The 17,298-nt window shown below is 37.9% G+C and overlaps 1 protein-coding gene across 1 annotated transcript in view; it reads left to right on the top strand.

The window, feature by feature from the left end:
- The first annotated feature begins 544 nt into the window (after positions 1 to 544).
- Positions 545 to 17,298, top strand: part of COG3 (component of oligomeric golgi complex 3) — a 67,270-nt gene continuing 50,516 nt past the window's right edge. Inside the window, exons 1-8 of the mRNA XM_026017205.2 lie at positions 545 to 830; positions 9,128 to 9,274; positions 11,215 to 11,276; positions 12,563 to 12,728; positions 13,415 to 13,489; positions 14,727 to 14,819; positions 15,524 to 15,649; positions 16,966 to 17,046. Of these exons, the coding sequence (XP_025872990.1) occupies positions 651 to 830; positions 9,128 to 9,274; positions 11,215 to 11,276; positions 12,563 to 12,728; positions 13,415 to 13,489; positions 14,727 to 14,819; positions 15,524 to 15,649; positions 16,966 to 17,046 (930 nt within the window). The 5' untranslated portion in view covers positions 545 to 650. The remainder of the gene's footprint in view (positions 831 to 9,127; positions 9,275 to 11,214; positions 11,277 to 12,562; positions 12,729 to 13,414; positions 13,490 to 14,726; positions 14,820 to 15,523; positions 15,650 to 16,965; positions 17,047 to 17,298) is intronic.

The raw sequence follows: 17,298 nt of genomic DNA, 5'->3' as shown, positions 1-17,298 counted from the left end.
TCTGTGCCATGAATTAATTAATCCAGCCCTTCAATATTGGACAGCCAGGTTGTTTCCAGTTATTTGAAACCATCAAGGATTTTTGATTACAGAAATCTTTGCATTTTCATGTGTTTCCATAACTTGGTTTTCTAACAGCATAACTACTGCACGTTGGAACAGTTTTATCCCGGTGGTTGGGATCTAGGCGGTTGGGATCCAGGTCGACATGTCTACACCGAAATCCCACGGGGTCTGCACGCTCCACCCCAACCGGTCAGCGGGGAGCCCAAGCCGCAGATCCCGGAGCTCGGGGGGACCTCTGCTGGCAGGGCTGCTGGCAGGGCCCGGTAGCGCAATTGTCACTAACCCGAACAACACGTGACAATAAAGTTATTGAAGTTGAGGCAGAGACTTCCGGTAGGGGCAGTTCTACTTCCGCCGCGGCCTGGCTCCCCCGCTTTCCCCGGCCTCCCAGCCGGAAATAGTCGTCCGCCGCCCAGAGCCACGTCAGTCTTGGCCGCGGTCCCGCCCACTCGCGCCGCGGAAGCACTTCCGGGGTGAGGGTCCCGGTGCCTCGCTGGAAGCCCTACTCCCCCGGAAGTGGCCCGGGCCTGCCTGTCGGGGTCCCCACCGGCCCGCGGCTGCTGAGGCCCGCAGGGGCGGCGGCGATGGCGGAGGCGGCGCTGTTGCTGCCGCAGGAGGCGGCGGCGGCGGAGCAGCGGGACGCTCGGGAGAGGCTGGCTTTCTGGGATCGGAGACCCGACACGACGGCGCCGCTGACCGACAGGCAGACGGACTCGGTGCTGGAGCTGAAGGCGGCGGCGGAGAACCTGCCGGTGCCGGCCGAGGTGAGGTGACGGGCTGGGCGCGGGCCGTCGGGCCTCGCTCTGCGGGTGGCCGGCCCCAGCCCTCCGCCTGCGGCCGTGCCCGGGGCGCCGCCTCCCCCCGCGGCGTAACCCCGCTTCCCGGTTCCGTGGCGGCGCCCGCACGGCCAGCGCGTCAGCCCGAGCGGCGCGCCCTGCGCGGCGACCTCCCCGTCAGGTGCGGGGACGCGACGGGCGTTTCCTCGGAAGGTGGGCACCCCCCGTGCGTCACCGGCACCGCAGGCGGTCGCTCGGAGGGGTCAACGTGCTGTTGCTTTTTTGCTTTTTTTTTTAAAGATTCTATTTACTTATTCATGAGAGACACAGGCAGAGCCCGACGCTGGACTCGATCCCGGGACCCCGGGGTCACACCCCAGGGGCTAAACCGCTGAGCCCCCCGGGCTGCCCTCAGCGTGTTTCTTCCTGATGAAAATATTACCGTTTGCACGATTCAGTTCAAGTAGTTACAACGCGAAGAAGCACTTTTTTTAAGGTTTTATTTATTTATTCATTCATTCATTCATTCATTCATTCATGAGATACAGAGAGATGGAGAGAGGCAGACACACAGGCAGAGGGAGAAGCAGGCTCCATGCCGGGAGCCCGACGTGGGACTCGATCCTAAGGCCTCCAGGATCACACCCTGGGCTGAAGGCAGGCGCTCAACCGCTGAGCCACCCAGGGATCGAAGAAGTACTTTTTACGAATTGTCACATGTTTGGCAAACTTTTTTTCTGGGTTGCGAGGGCCAGGTTTAGGATTATTATTTTGTTATAATAATATTTGTTGTAATTTTATTATTTTTTAATAATGATTTTTATAAATAAGTTTTATAGTTCTTACAATGTCATGATAATTTTTTGAATTAGTTTTTTTTTTCTTTTTAAAGATTTTAATTTATTTATTCATGAGAGACAGAGAGAGGCAGAGACACAGGTAAAGGGAGAAGCGGGCTCCACGCAGGGAGCCCCACGTGGGACTGGATCCCGGGACCCTAGGATCACGCCCTGAGCAGAACGCAGACACTCAACCGCTGAGCCACCCGGACGTCCCTTTAATTATTTTTTTAATGTCGGAAGCACTCATTGTACACGATTTGGAGCTGTGTCCAAAGGCAGATTGTTTTTAGAGGCTCAAAGTTTTTTTTTTTTTTTTTCTACTCTCAAATTATAGAGGTTAAGAACTCTGATTGGAAACTACGCTGAGGGGATCCCTTGGTGGCGCAGCGGTTTGGCGCCTGCCTTTGGCCCAGGGCATGATCCTGGAGACCCGGGATCGAATCCCACGTCGGGCTCCGGGTGCATGGAGCCTGCTTCTCCCTCTGCCTGTGTCTCTGCCTGTGTCTCTGCCTCTCTCTCTGTGACTATCATCAATAAATAAAAAATTAAAAAAAAAAAAAGGAAACTATGCTGAAATGAAGGAGGAAGCAGGTGGAAATCTTTTGGCTGGGCTATCAAAGTCTTTTATGCTCTAGATAATAGAAGTTGTTTGCTCTATAAATGTTCCAGTCTGTTTATAATTGATTTGGCCTGTTAGGGAAGCAGGATGCTTGAATATTGCAGCCCCTGTGGGGAACATAGTCCACAAGAAAAGTAACCCAATTGTGTTTTTTTTTTTTTTTTTAAGATTTTATTTACTTATTCATGGGAGAGAGAGGGACAGGCAGAGACATAAGCAGAGGGAGAAGCAGGCTCCATCCCAGGACCCCAGGATCACACCCTGAGCTAAAGGCAGGCGCTAAACCACTGAGCTACCTGGGCTGCCCAACTGAATTGTTTTTATTGTCTTAGCTCATAAACTCTTATTATTCTCATTGAGTGTGAAGGAAAGGGTTTGGAGGAAGTAAATGAAATCTTTAATTTTCACCCCATTTCCCCCCATATTTATGCAGTATAATGCCCACGTTAACCTCATGCAGTTGTTTGACATATATTATGTGCCCACCTTGGGCTGGGATTGAGGATAGAAAGATAAGAAAACCAAGAGCCCCCGTCTCATGGAGCCAATATAATTGTGATCATGAGCTTGTAAAAAAGAACAGGGTAAGTTGAGACGGTGACCCATGATACAAGGAAAATAAAACAGGATAGTGTGACACAAAGGGATGAGGTGTGCTCTAGACAAGGGAGGAAGCCCAAGAAAGTGACAATCCAAGGTGAGAACTCATGATGGAAAATACGAGATGCCAGCCTTGCAAAGACTAGAGAAATAACCTTCCAGGTGAAGGGGAAAAAAACCATGTGAAGTCTAGGGTAAGAGATGAGCTTGACAAGTTTAGGGCTTCAGTGAGGGTGTTCTGGTACATGCAGAATAGGGATTGGATTCCTCCGGGAATGAAATGACCTTTATTTACCTGTCTGGGATCTTCCATTATGTCTGGTGGGAAGACTGGAATTGAAATTTTTATCCATTACCACTGTCAACACTAGTGATGAAAAGGAATGCCTCAATTTTTATTTTGTCCAGTGTATCTGTGGAGGATTTTCTGTAGTATTTCACAATTTTCACAAGATATATTACTTCCTGAACAACTGGAACTAAGCAGGTTTGTTGAATAACAAAAGGCCAGTTAACATGTCAGCAAATATTATAAAACTGTTAAACTTCTTAAATAGCTTTGTCTTTAAATGAAGGGGAACTGGTTTTACCTTGGAAAGAAGTTATATCTTTTTTTTTTTTTTTTTTTTTGGTGTTAGATAAGAGAATTTGGAGTAAAATATTAGTTAGACTGGCCAGGGCAAATTTTCTAGTACTGAGTGCCTTTTTCTTTCTTGATAAATGCTGCAATTGATCCTGAAGTTTACCTGAAATGTACTGTGACAGTTGTCCTAAAGGCTGTGTGTTCTTAATAGATTTAGCTTCTTTGAGCCCTTTTTCTTCTTTATAAAATGGGGATTATAATACCGTTTATTTGTCTGATGGGGAGATGTGAGAATTCAATGAAATCATGTATTGTTAAGTGCATATGGCACACGACCTGCTAATATTATATTATATGCCTTTCCCCCCCAAATGATTAATAACTTGAAAGAATAGATTAGAATTTTGTGATCCTGAGCTGGTATAGGTGTCTCAGAGCAAAGGTAAGAAAAGAGAGGTTAGTGCTTTGAGGAAGGTTCTGAGATTCCATCTGTACCTCTTCATTGATTTGCTCCAAAGAGAGAAAGGAATGCACAGGTTTCATTTAGGGAGTGAATTGTTTAGATTATGAAAGTTGTATTCTCTAATCCAGAATTGTGAAAAAAAAAAAAAGTAAAGTTTAGGAAAGAAAGGTGTATTTGTTTTCTTCCTGGACCTGCTTAGCTGGTCAGGTAAGATTGATAGTTTATTGTAATTATTATTTAAGATATTAATGTGCTATTTGCATAAACTATACAGTAGCTCTCAAGGACTGACAATTAGGGTCTGTACTCTTCTCTCTGTGGTGGTTAAATGTCTGCTCCATCTGGAAGCTAGCACAATGTGAGTGAGCCAGAGGACTCAGGAGTGAATGAGATCCATCAGTTTATTTATTTATTTATTCAAAGTAATTTCTACATGCAATGAGGGCTCAAACTCATGATTCAGATCAAGAGTTTCGAGCTCCACTGACTGAACCAGCCAGGAGAGCCAGGAGTGAATGAGGGGTCAGAACAGGAAAGTTCACGACACCACCACACCCCGTCTTGATTTTCCATTCTGTTCCGGGTGCTTTGAGAAAAGAAGACAGCTGAGCAAGTGTACCCAATGGGAACATTTTTTCATACTCTTTTTTTTTTTTTTTTTTTAATTTTTATTTATTTATGATAGTCACAGAGAGAGAGAGGCAGAGACACAGGCAGAGGGAGGAGCAGGCTCCATGCACCGGGAGCCTGACGTGGGATTCGATCCCGGGTCTCCAGGATCGCGCCCTGGGCCAAAGGCAGGCGCCAAACCGCTGCGCCACCCAGGGATCCCATTTTTTCATACTCTTAAAAGCAACTTGTTTTGTGTCTCTAAAAAATTACTTCCTACAAGCAGTCAGCGCGACTTTTGCTTGGTTTGAGAGAAAATGTTTTTGTATCAGTGAGACAAAGGGAATGGGACAGGAAGCCTTTTTCTGCTTCTGGTATTTAAAAGTCCTTATGCTTGCAAAGTAGTTAGTATTTGTACATAAAGTAATTCTATTTAGAGTGCTTTATCATATATTCAAATTATGTTTACTCACAACATCTAGACTATAGACTCTGTCTAGAATATTTACACGAGCTTCTCAAGTATCTCGAGTTTTCATATGATTTTTGTTTTCTAAAGTAAATTAGAAGATAAATATTTTTTTGGTTTAAAATGGCAGACTGAGCACATGTGTATGACCCTTGGTCCCTTTGACATCACAGTAATAAATGCGTGGCACTCCAAAAAGACAGACAGTATCAGTGAACCTGTAGTTTTGGTAAATTTATGGAAGCCGGGAAGTATGTACTGCTACTTAAAAAAATCTAAAGACTTAATTACAAAACAAGGTATCAACATTATTTTTATAATCTAAAAAAGAGATGGTATAAATAACAAAATTTGAGGTTAAATGTAGAGGAAAATGTTAGCAATACTTATTTCTTAATTTTATTTAGCGAGGACCTCGAATTGATGAATTCAGTGAAGACAATGCCGTAAATCTGTGTTGTAGAGTTATAGGGTAACCGTAAATACTGAAAATGGCTAAATTGGCTAAAAGTAGGGGTTGGGGGAAGGATTTTACTATTCATTATAACTCTTGATGATTTAGAATAAAGTTGTGTTTATGTGTTTTGAATAATTTTGATAAGGGATGATAAAGATTGCAAATTATCTCTTTGATTCTTTATTAAGTTCTTCATTCTGCCCTCAAATTCCTTCAAAATATTTCTCAGTTATAAACACTGGTATTGCCTTAACAAGGAACTGCCAGGATAGAGGAGAAGAAGGAAGATTTGGTTTTTACTGAAATAATCATTCTGTACTCCTAGACTTCTAAAATAAATGGGTTTGTTATATTTTAATGACAGAGTTATGAATTTAAAGTGAGAGAGTAAAATCCACCTTTTCCTTACACTCTGTTGAGAGAGAATTGAAAAAAAAAAAGAAAAGAAAAAAAGAGAGAGAATTGAAAATGCTGCCTATTAAATGAAAAAGGCAGAGTGTATATGGTACCATTATCCAGGTTAAACAGGGTACACTTGGGGATTCCTGGGTGGCGCAGCTGTTTGGCGCCTGCCTTTGGCCCAGGGCGCGATCCTGGAGACCCGGGATCGAATCCCACGTCGGGCTCCCGGTGCATGGAGCCTGCTTCTCCCTCTGCCTGTGTCTCTGCCTCTCTCTCTCTCTCTCTGTGACTATCATAAATAAATAAAAATTAAAAAAAAATTAAAAAAAAAATAAACAGGGTACGCTTCCCTTGTATATACATAGGCTACCATAGGGAAGAGTTGTGAGAAACTAAGTAACTAATAGCTTCTGAGAAGGAACTGGATGGTTGGAGAATGGGTCCAGGAGAAGGAGACTGAATGTCCTTTGAATTTATTTTTTTAAGTAACTGTTTAAAAGGACTGCTATATGTATTAGAAATGATTGTGGAACAAGAGGAAAGTTACTTTTATCTGTAATTTGATATATCATGAAGTAGTATCAGACTTCTGTGGTTTAATACCTCATAAACTCTGATGGGAGAATATGATTCTTACATTTTCATTTGTAAAACCATAGTATGTGGTATGACAATCAGGGTTTTTTAAAAATTTTTATTTATTTATGATAGTCACACGGGGAGGGAGAGAGGGAGAGAGAGAGAGAGAGAGAGAGAGAGAGAGAGAGAGACATAGGCAGAGGGAGAAGCAGGCTCCATGCACCGGGAGCCCGACATGGGATTTGATCCCGGGTCTCCAGGATCGCACCCTGGGCCAAAGGCAGGCGCCAAACCGCTACGCCACCCAGGGATCCCAAGGAAACAATGACAATCAGGGTTTTGATATTGATCTACAGGATTTTTAAAGATACATTTAGGGCCTTTTTTCTCAAAGTGATTTAATTAAATTTAGATATAGGTTTTGGTGGTGTATTGAAGGACTGAATTTTGTTAGGTCCTCTGTGTGTTTTCAATATTTTAAATGATTGCCCTGGTGTTTATAACTTATTTCTTTAATTAGTCACAGTCTACCTTTATTTATTTATTTAAAGAGATTTTGTTTATTTACTTACAGGAGACACAGAGGGAGAAGCAAGCTCCCTGCAGGGAGCCTGATATGGGACTCAATCCCAGGACCCTGGGATCACGACCTGAGCCCAAGGCAGATGCTCAACCACAGAGCCGCCCAGGCGTTCCTGTTTTGTTTTTTAAAGACTCAGTTTTCTGTCTGGTATTATGTTCCATCTGCTTTTGAGGAGCTGGCTTTAACATTTCTTTTAGCCCAAGTCTGCTAGAAATGCATTCTCTCAGCCTTGTTTAAAGTCTCTATTTCCCTTTCATTTAAAAAAAAAATTCTAGATTGACTTTTTTTTCCTTTTATCACTTAAAAGATTTGCATAACTTCTGATGAGAATTTTTCTGTAATTCTTATCTTCTTTCTTCTGTATGTAATGTCTTTTTGGAATGAAACAAAGGCCCTTTTACTTTCAGAATCCCTGGTAGTAGCTCACAGTTGCTGCTGACACTTTAGACTGAAAGATAGATTTTCTCTGGATTTGAGAAACTTAGTTCTTGCTATGTCCTTTTATACTGAAGTACTATGTCACCATTCAGAAAGAGTTTACGTGAATACATGATGCCCTTAATAAGACGTGTTTACATATACCCACAACCTCCTGGCTCCTAAGTCAGACTCATTTGTGGGGAGAAGGCAGATGGAGGACCTTTCCTGAGCATGTTTGTTTGTTTTTTGGTCTGCAGCTTCCTAGCAGTATAAGAAGACTATTTTCCCACACCTGTGTTTTCTTTTTTTCATAGTGGTTCGTGATACATACTGTAATTCTTACTTTATAGAAAAGAAATTGAGGATTAGAAACATTAAGTAATTTGCCCATTGTCACACAGCTTATAAGTGAGCAGGAGCATGGTTCCAATCAGGCTGCTCTGTAAGGTGCTTTACCAAACCAGAAAGTATAGCTCCACTTGAACTCGGGTACAAAAACACCTGTTTTTTAAAGGATTTATTTCTAAGTTAGTGATGGTTCACTGTGCATCTAGCTTTTTTTTTTTTTTAGCTTTGAAGGTAAAATACTGTCTTTGGATGAAAGTTTTTTTATCTAGAAAAACAGGTGGGACAATTTTGTAAGGTCTTGGGTCAAGGTTTTATATAGGTGGGCCTTAAATGTTACGCTCTAAGGACTAAAAACTGGAATTGAAATGAAACAGGCCCTTTTACCCTACCCTGCATCCACACTCCATTTATTGGAGGTCTAAAAAAAGCACGTCTCTGTGACTATAGATGAATTAACACCTGGATTAGCTTTAGTGATTGAGAACTAGAAAGTGTTGTAGGTCTGATGGCATCAAAGTGAGACCTTATTTGTGGGCTTTTCTAAAAACTGTTGAGAAACTGGAATTCTTTCTACTCAGTTATAATTTCAAAATTTGTCACCAAGAAGGTGTGGTGGGTAAGTGTGCCAGTGGTAGAAATGGCAGAAGGAGATAATTGATAATTATTGATAACTGATGACTATTGATAGTTAATTCTTGGATGTGATTTATTTTCTGTTGGCAAGCATTAATGAGGCCAGGCTCTTTTGTTAGATCCTGGGAAAGACAAGCTACTTTCAACAACATACAGGTTTTTACCTTTGGTGCCAGCTTATAAGAGGGTCAAGGAAGGAAATGTGTATTGATCAGCACAGATTCACGGCTAGTATTAGAAAGGTAACTCAAAAATCCTACCTTACGGGATGCCTGGCTCAGTGGTTGAGTGTCTGCCTTTGGCTCAGGGCGTAATCTCAGGGGCTTGAGTCCCGCATCGGGCTCCCCACAGGGAGCCTGCTTCTCCCTCTGCCTATGTCTCTGCCTCTCTCTCCGTGTCTCTGTTTGTCTCATGAATAAATAAATAAAATCTTTAAAAAAGAAAATCATATTTTACTAATGGTGTGATCCAGTATCAGGTTTACATTTTGAGATTAGCATTTAATAGAAAGAACCTAGTTGTAAGTGTTATTAATGGCGTTTATTAACCTCAAATGATTTAATAGAAAACGTTCTTTTGTCTTTCAAAATGGTGAGATGGAATAATAATTTTGAGTTTAGAGAATTTTCAAGTTATTTAAATATCTTTATGGTTCTTTTTTTTTTTTTTTTTTTAAAGCTTCCAATTGAAGATTTGTGTAGTTTAGCATCCCAGTCGCGGCCCATTGCACAGACTTCAATAGTACCTGAATCTACAGAAGACATTCTCTTGAAGGGGTTCACTTCCTTAGAAATGGAAGAAGAAAGAATTGAAACTGCACAGCAGGTGAATGTTAATGTTATTCCTAAGGATGTTTGATTATTGTAAATATCTTAAGATAGGGCAATTAAAAAATATCCTAATTAAAAGTTCTAAACATTTGAAACTATAGTTAATATCAGATCTTTCTAGAACATTCTTGATTTTGTGTTAGCTGTGGCTGTTTTGTGTTTTATTTTTTTATTTTTATTTTTTAAAATATTTTTTATAGATTTTATTTATTCAGAAGAGACACGGGGGTGGGGGGGCGCGGGGAGAGGCAGAGACACAGGCAGAGGGAGAAGCAGGCTCCATGCGGGGAGCCCTACATGGGACTCGATCCTGGGGTCCCCAGGATCATGCCCTGAGCTGAAGGTGGCGCTAAACCACTGAGCCACCGGGGCTGCCCTGTTTTGTGTTTTAAATGAACCTATTGCCCAGTTATACTTGGCATACAAAGATACGATATTTCAAGTTTGAATGTTGATATCTACTCATTAGGGTTTATATATTTCATGCATTTTTTATCTCCCCCAGTGTATGTTGTTATTGTGTTCCTCTAGCGTGCCCGTGCCTGTGCACAAACACTCACATGTACACACACAACCCCTCTGCTTGTTGCTAGGTAATTTCTTTTTTTAAGAACTTAATTATTCTCTTCAGATGAATCCTTATAATTATTTTCAGTAATTTACATATGTAAAGTTCTCTTGATTTTTATTTTTTCCTAATTATAAACCTAAATGTTTAAATACCTAAATGGCAGTTTCTTCTGCCATTTCCCCTGTCTTTCCTTCCTACCCTATAAAAATCAAAGCTTAGGCCTTTACCAAGTAAAACAAAAAGCAAGCATGCTGAATTGCAGGTATAGTAAGTAAGTAAAGAGGCAGTGCTGCAGAGTGAAAAAGAACTCTCCACTGCTTGAGTTAGGCCATCCTAGATGTGAAAGTCACCTCCATCACTTACCATCTTTGTGAGTTTAGGCAAATTACTTGTATCTTGGGCTTTTAGTTCTAATCTGTAAAACAAAGATGATTGTGTACCCATTTTAGGAGATTTTTTCTGAAAGTTAAATAAGATAATGCATGCAGTGTATGGCAGGCACACAGTCAGTGTTCAGTAAATGATAGCTAAGGTACTTGGCAAGCCTAGTATCTTTAGGGAATCAAGCATACCCTTGACTTCAAATCCCACTTGAGAGTTGTAGAAGATAATCTTGCACTATGTCAATGACCTTATTTGGACTCTTTGAAAAAAAAAAAAGAGTTGTCTGGGCTAAATTTGTACCTGTGTATCTCTCTTTCAATTTTTTAAAAAAACTAATATATTGAGTTAGAATTTACACCCAGTAAAATATACTCCTTTTAAGTATATCACTTGATGAGTTTTGACGAGTGTAACTACCACTGTGATCAAGATATAAAACATTTCCATCATTCTTCATATTGTTAAGGTCAGTCTTCTCCACCTCTTTTTAATAATAGATATTTTTCATGACATAGGTGGCAAGGCCCCAGGACTCAAATCCAGGTTTAGGTGATACAAAAGTCCATGTTCTTAAATCATTCTGTTATATTATTTCAGTTTATATTTTTACAATTCTTATTAGATAGCATTGATATTAACATTTACCCCAAACTCTATGTTACCTATTCAAATTTAGCAAAGTAGCAAATAGGCATTAGCTTCTTCAACAGGGATATATATTTTTTACGTGTTGTATCTTTAATACTCTTCCTTGTTTGACTCCGAATCCAGTGTCTTTAAAATCCTTTGCTTTTCCTAGCATATAGATACTGACTATGGAATTAAATTATTATCTCCTGGCTTAAAAGTAATTATTAATGTCTGAGCCCCAAACAATAAGACTTAGTGTCTACTCTTTTGACTTGCTGTTTAGCATGTAGCCACTTTTCATTTTGTCTGTTTTAGTTTTGTTGACACTATAATACTTTTTATTTTTCCAGTTTTTCTCCTGGTTTGCAAAGCTACAAACTCAGATGGATCAGGATGAAGAAACTAAATACAGGTATGTGGTTCTTGAGTTTGTTGGCTCCCTACAGCATTTCATTTCATTTTTTTTTTTTTTATTGTAATCTGTCTTTAAAAAGAATTAAGGTATATGTCACAACAGTGACATTTTCTTTAAAAAGAGCTAGAGAGGGGATCCCTGGGTGGCTCAGCGGTTTAGCACCTGCCTTTGGCCCAGGGCATGATCCTGGAGTCCTGGGATTGAGTCCCACATTGGGCTCCCTGCATGGAGCCTGCTTCTCCCTCTGCCTGTTTCTCTACCTGTCTCTCTTTCTCTGTGTCTCCCATGAATAAATAAATAAATTTTTTAACAACAGCAACAACAACAAAAAAAGAGCTAGAGAGAAATTATGTGATTAAAAAAAAAGTTCTATCCTAATTTATTAATTAGGTTAGAGAAATTATGTGATTAAAAAAAAAGTTCTATCCTAATTTATTAATTAGGTTAGGAAGTATAGACATTGGGTTGGTAGATAACTCTAGAAAGGTTTGGGTTCAAGTGGGAATTTTACAGGAACTATAAGAGATATCTGTTGCTTTTCTTTAGATGTAGGGACCCAAGAGATTTTAGGGATGCCCACCTGGACTGAGTATAAAACTGTGTTGTTCTGTTTGTGTATATTGATAGCATGGAAAAAATGAATGGTGCATCGTTTCTAGCTGATTTGGCGACAGTGGGTTGAATAATTGCATTTATTTAACATTAAGTGACTGTTATTGCTAGGTAGTGTGTTAGGGTTTTTGATACATGATTCCACTTAATCTTTACAGCAGCTATGTGAGAAAAGGTATTATTATCATTCCCTTTTTACAAATGTGCAAACTGAGGCCTGAAAGTAACTTGCTTAATGTCATAGAGACTTGGACACAGCTGGAACTTGGACTCAGGTCTTCTAATTCCAAGTCCGGAATTCTTTCCATGACATCACACCATCATGGGATTTTTGGCATAAATGACCTGAGGGATTGACCTGCTTGATACCTTGGGATGGCCCTAGTGTCTCAGTTTTTGAAAGTTAAGCCAGGGCTTTGTTGCCGATGTGTGGAAAGCTAACTTTTGGCTTCAAGGGTGATTCCTTTTGTTGCTTATAGTTGCAGTGATTTTCCCTCTAAATTACTGAAAAAGGTGTTAAAATACTTTTTGAATATAATGAGCTTTAGTAGTGGGTCAGACTTCTCTCCTGAAATTAAAGCATTTGGGGAAAATTGAGACTTTGTTGTTTATTGACTCTGCTTATTGGGGGAAAATATTATTGCCAATCCCCTTTTGGTTCTGTTTTCTAGACAGATGAGGGATTACTTGTCTGGGTTTCAGGAGCAGTGTGATGCTATATTGAATGATGTAAACAATGCTCTTCAGCATCTGGAATCATTGCAGAAACAGTATCTTTTTGTGTCCAATAAGACAGGAACCCTACATGAAGCCTGTGAACAGCTCCTAAAAGAACAGGTAATTTGGAGTATGGGAGAGAGTGATTATATTTAATATTTTATTTTTAAGTAGACGGATAGAATTTAATTCTAATTTCTTTAATTTCTCCAAGTGTATATTGAAGTCTGCTCTGCATGAGGCCTTGTGCTATGCATACAAATTATTACATTGTCAGACTGTTTTTTATTTTAAATAAGCTTACATGAATGAATGGGACAAGACAGGCTTTCCTATGTTATGAGCTAGAAGTTCTGTCTCAGTACAATTTCAGTGAAGAGGTTACATTAATTTGCTCTGTCCACTCTTTAGACACTTTATAGACAAGCACGGTGATTATAGTAATGGTGGAGTTTATGAAAAGATGAACTGATCTTTTTTTTTTTTTTTTAAGATGAACTGATCTTGATTGCAGTAAAATTTATGATTTAAAGATAGAACATTTAAGTTATTTTATGTGAGTTTTCTTTGTGTATCTTGTGTGTTTTTTGAAAGGCAATTTATTGTTTTATAAAAGATCATATGTAAGTTGCTGTACTAATCATTGTTTATTAGTTCATAATTGTAGAAATCTTTGAGCATTAGTCTGAAATCTTATGTCTAACATAAACCTGTATATCTGATATAAATCTGTTCAGTGCAATTTTGAGACTGGAGTGTTGATTCGTATATTCTTATACTGATTTTTTTCTTTTAAAAAATGCAAGTCGGAACTTGTTGATCTGGCTGAAAACATTCAACAAAAGCTTTCCTATTTTAATGAATTGGAAACTATTAACACAGTAAGCATTGTTTTTTACTTTTTTGTAAAGTTAATGACTTAATTTTATATTTTCCTTTTGGAATATAACCTTTAAATTTATAAATTGGCCTGAGTGGTATTTGAACTTAATAGTTTGCTTGCTGATAGGATATTCTATTTGTACCTGATGGAGGTAACATTACTAGTTCAGATTTTTAAAAATATGATTTAAGTTGTGTAGTTCTTCTTAAGTTATATTACTGTTATTAAAATCTCCTTGTCAGTTACCACTTATAGTGTCTTATTTGTAAGCTATGAAGGTTGTAAAAAGAAATATTAAATTTTAAATCTAGCTGTGTTTGTGCTGTTATTAGTAATCAAAACATTTTTTAAGTTAATCTCATGTTCAGTTTGAAGTATAGTCCTTATAATGCATGCTTATATCCCAAAATAATAGTTTCAATGAAGACTGCTGTGTAAATTACATCCCTGTGTCTTTCTGGCTCATAAATTAATCATAAGTAGTATGTATAAATTATTAAAATTATTGAATTAATAATAATTATTATAGTTTACTACAGAGATAGAAAACTAGTAGCCAGTTAACAATGGGATACAAGGGAGATCATTCATTGCCAAACTATCAAGATAAATAATTGTCCGTTTATATTTTAACATACATCACTTATATTTTTATATATTATATAAAGACATATGTTATATAATTTTATATATCTTAATATGTAATTTTATACTTTATTAAAGATTTATATGTTATTTGCATTTATACTTATTTGTGTATGTTTATTTTTATATACATTTACTTGTAGTTTGCTTATAGATTTTATGTTTTACTTTTGTAACATGACTGCGAAACATGGTATGACTGCTAGTTAATTCTTTAACTTGAGAAAATTGCCAGGGTTTGAAAGTAGGAAATTTGTATATGTTGTAAAGTACTAGAAAATGGGAAATCTGGGTAGTTGATGTGTTATTTTAGTATAACGTGGTACAATTGGGTGAATAAATATTTGTTAGTTTATGTAGAGCCCCCTTAAAGCTCATTAGTAATAAGCTGAATTAAATCAGTATTTTTTTGGTCCTTTCTTTATTATTATTACACGTGGGCTATATTTGAGGATATTTTAGTAATTATTAAAATATAAGGACATTAGTATAACTGTTGTAGCCTAAAGGGAAATATGCTAATTCCAATACATAATTTTCAACTTTCGCCTGTATATTTTTTGTGAATTATGATTTTTTTTTTCTTAAAGAAATTGAATTCTCCTACGTTGTCTGTTAATAGTGAAGGATTTATACCTATGCTGGCCAAGTTAGATGATTGTATAACATATATCTCATCACATGTAAGTCATGGTATTTTTGCATGTTTTTAAGAAATCTTAACATCCCTATGTATCATTTCTTAGGCTATAAAGTAATTATTTCTTCTGAAGGGAAAAACGTATCTGTATTATACTTGAAGAAAGACTGTAGTAAATTCTTAGTCGTTGTTTGCAGTGGTGTAAAGAAGTACTTTTAGCTGCTGATGCAACAATCCCTGGAGTAGAAGAGGTCCTGGCTGACAGTTTTATCCCTTCTAACAGGAGGAGTGATTTTTATGCTGTTGACTTCCTGTTGTTTTAGATACTTCTTTGGAAATAAAAAGTGTTACTTGGGAGGAAATTAAAGGAACAGGCCCTTTAATGTAATCACTCTCTTTCTGTCCACCAAGGATTTATAGCAGTATAAGGTTTCCCCCACTATCTGAAAGTAGTAGCTGAAATGGCATAAAATGAAACATTTACCATTTCATAAAAGTGAAAATCCTCTTTGGATTTCTTTTCATTAGCGAAAACAAGTACTATTGTAGGTCTTATGTCAAATAAAAGTGAAGTGGCATAAAGTGAACTTTTGCTTGGGCAGGTGTTGGTGGGGTGTGGGCAGCCTGTATTCATCTTTGCTGAGAGCTTCCTATCTGTGTAAGACCCTATAAAAGACAGATTTGTTTTTGTAGTTTACTCTGCCTTTTTTTGTTTCCTCTTTATAAATCTTTCCCTTTCCTTTACAGCCAAATTTTAAAGATTATCCTGTATATTTGCTGAAGTTTAAGCAATGTCTTTCTAAAGCTTTGCATCTTATGAAGACCTACACTATAAACACACTACAAAACCTCACAAATCAGTTATTAAAAAGGGTGAGTTACCTGATGAGGTGGTTTTTTTTTTCCTTTTTTTATTCATCTTCCATAATCTAAATATAAGATTAGTACTTATTAACTCTAAAAACTTTTTTACCTTTTGTTAAATAAGAATATGTATTGGTTTTATTTATAATATGAAAAAATGGCTGTATTGTATCTGTCCATCAGACTCTTATTTTCAAAAAATATTTAATAGTGTGAGAAGTACTCCGTACTATATAGTAAATAATAAAATTCAAACTATTTGTCATTTAAAACATTTTCTTATCTTCATGAAAGTATTGGAAAGAAATACATCAAAATGATAAAAGTGGTTCTTAGTGGTGGGATTATATATAATGGATACTTTGAACTTTTTTCCTTATGTAAGATAGATAATTTTCTGTGTTTAGCAAATGTATTTTTATTGAGTGCTTTCTCAGTGCTTGGCATTGTACTGGGAACCGTACAATAGAGAGAAGGAGCCAGCAAGGTCCTTGTGCTCATGGAGCTTATATTCAGGAGAAGCAGTCAGCAAAGACTGCTGGATCCTTTGCTGAAGGAAACAAATTAATTATAGATGGAGCAAAACAAGCTAGGTGGAAAATGGACAGGGTGTTATGTTAGAAAATTAAGAGTGGACCTAGCTAAGATGGTCATTGAACACATTTCTTTCATAAGAAAATAAAATCATAAAGATTATGCATTTTATTTCTTAAGCTCAATTTCTAAAAAACATGGAATATCTTCTTGAACTTTCAGTTCAAAGCCACTGATTTTGGGGTGACAGTTTACTGTTCAGTTGCTCTTAACTGATATGAAGGCCGACTATATAATTTTTCTATTTTGTAAAGTTTTTAATAAGTTTAGGAAATTAATACCTAATCAGTACTAGTACCTACTGTGTTCTAGTAACTAGGCCTTCACTGTTGAGCTGTATAAAACCTTTATGAGTACATGTTATCACCATTTGGTGGATGCACTGAATCTCAGGTCCAGTAATTTGGCCAATATCCTACTGTCAGTAAGTGACTGAGTATGAATCTGAATTCAGGTCTATTTACCATCAAAATTCATGTAACGTAGGGTAAATTTTAATTATAAAGAGGTAGGAGACGACAGCTCCACATAAGTATTTCTCATTTTTAGCGATAGTACTACAAAAGAGATTTCATTGAATATGAAATCTCTCTTTGAGATTTTTCTCTTTAAGCTTTTGGTTGGTATATAGGCCGAGCAGTAGCTGTTTGAAATGATTGGTGTCACATTTTCTGAATAATTATTTGTTGGGTGACTATCTTCCTTCCCTATCTTCCTCCATGTCTCTTTAGGATCCTGCATCTATACCTAATGCAGACAATGCCTTTACATTATTTTATGTGAAATTTCGAGCTGCTGCTCCCAAAGTCAGAGTAAGTCCATTGACATAAATATTACTATGAAGTTTATTTAGCCAGCTGCTTTGAAATTCTACTATATGTTAGGCCTGTTGCTTATACCAGGAAAATGAACATGAATGAAATGTAGACACTGTCTTTCCATATTACAGTGGTGTACCTTAGTGGTATCTTAAAAGCAAGGGGTATCACATATGCTAATCCAGGAAAAATGGAGAACTAGTGAAGTATTTTATTGTATTTATTCACTTATTTTAAATATTTATT

The sequence above is a fragment of the Vulpes vulpes genome, chromosome 6 (genome assembly GCF_048418805.1).
Source record: "Vulpes vulpes isolate BD-2025 chromosome 6, VulVul3, whole genome shotgun sequence".
NCBI classification, from domain to species: domain Eukaryota; kingdom Metazoa; phylum Chordata; class Mammalia; order Carnivora; family Canidae; genus Vulpes; species Vulpes vulpes.
The sequence above is the reverse complement of the archived record's forward strand: the minus strand, read 5'-3'. Positions and strand labels throughout refer to the sequence as shown.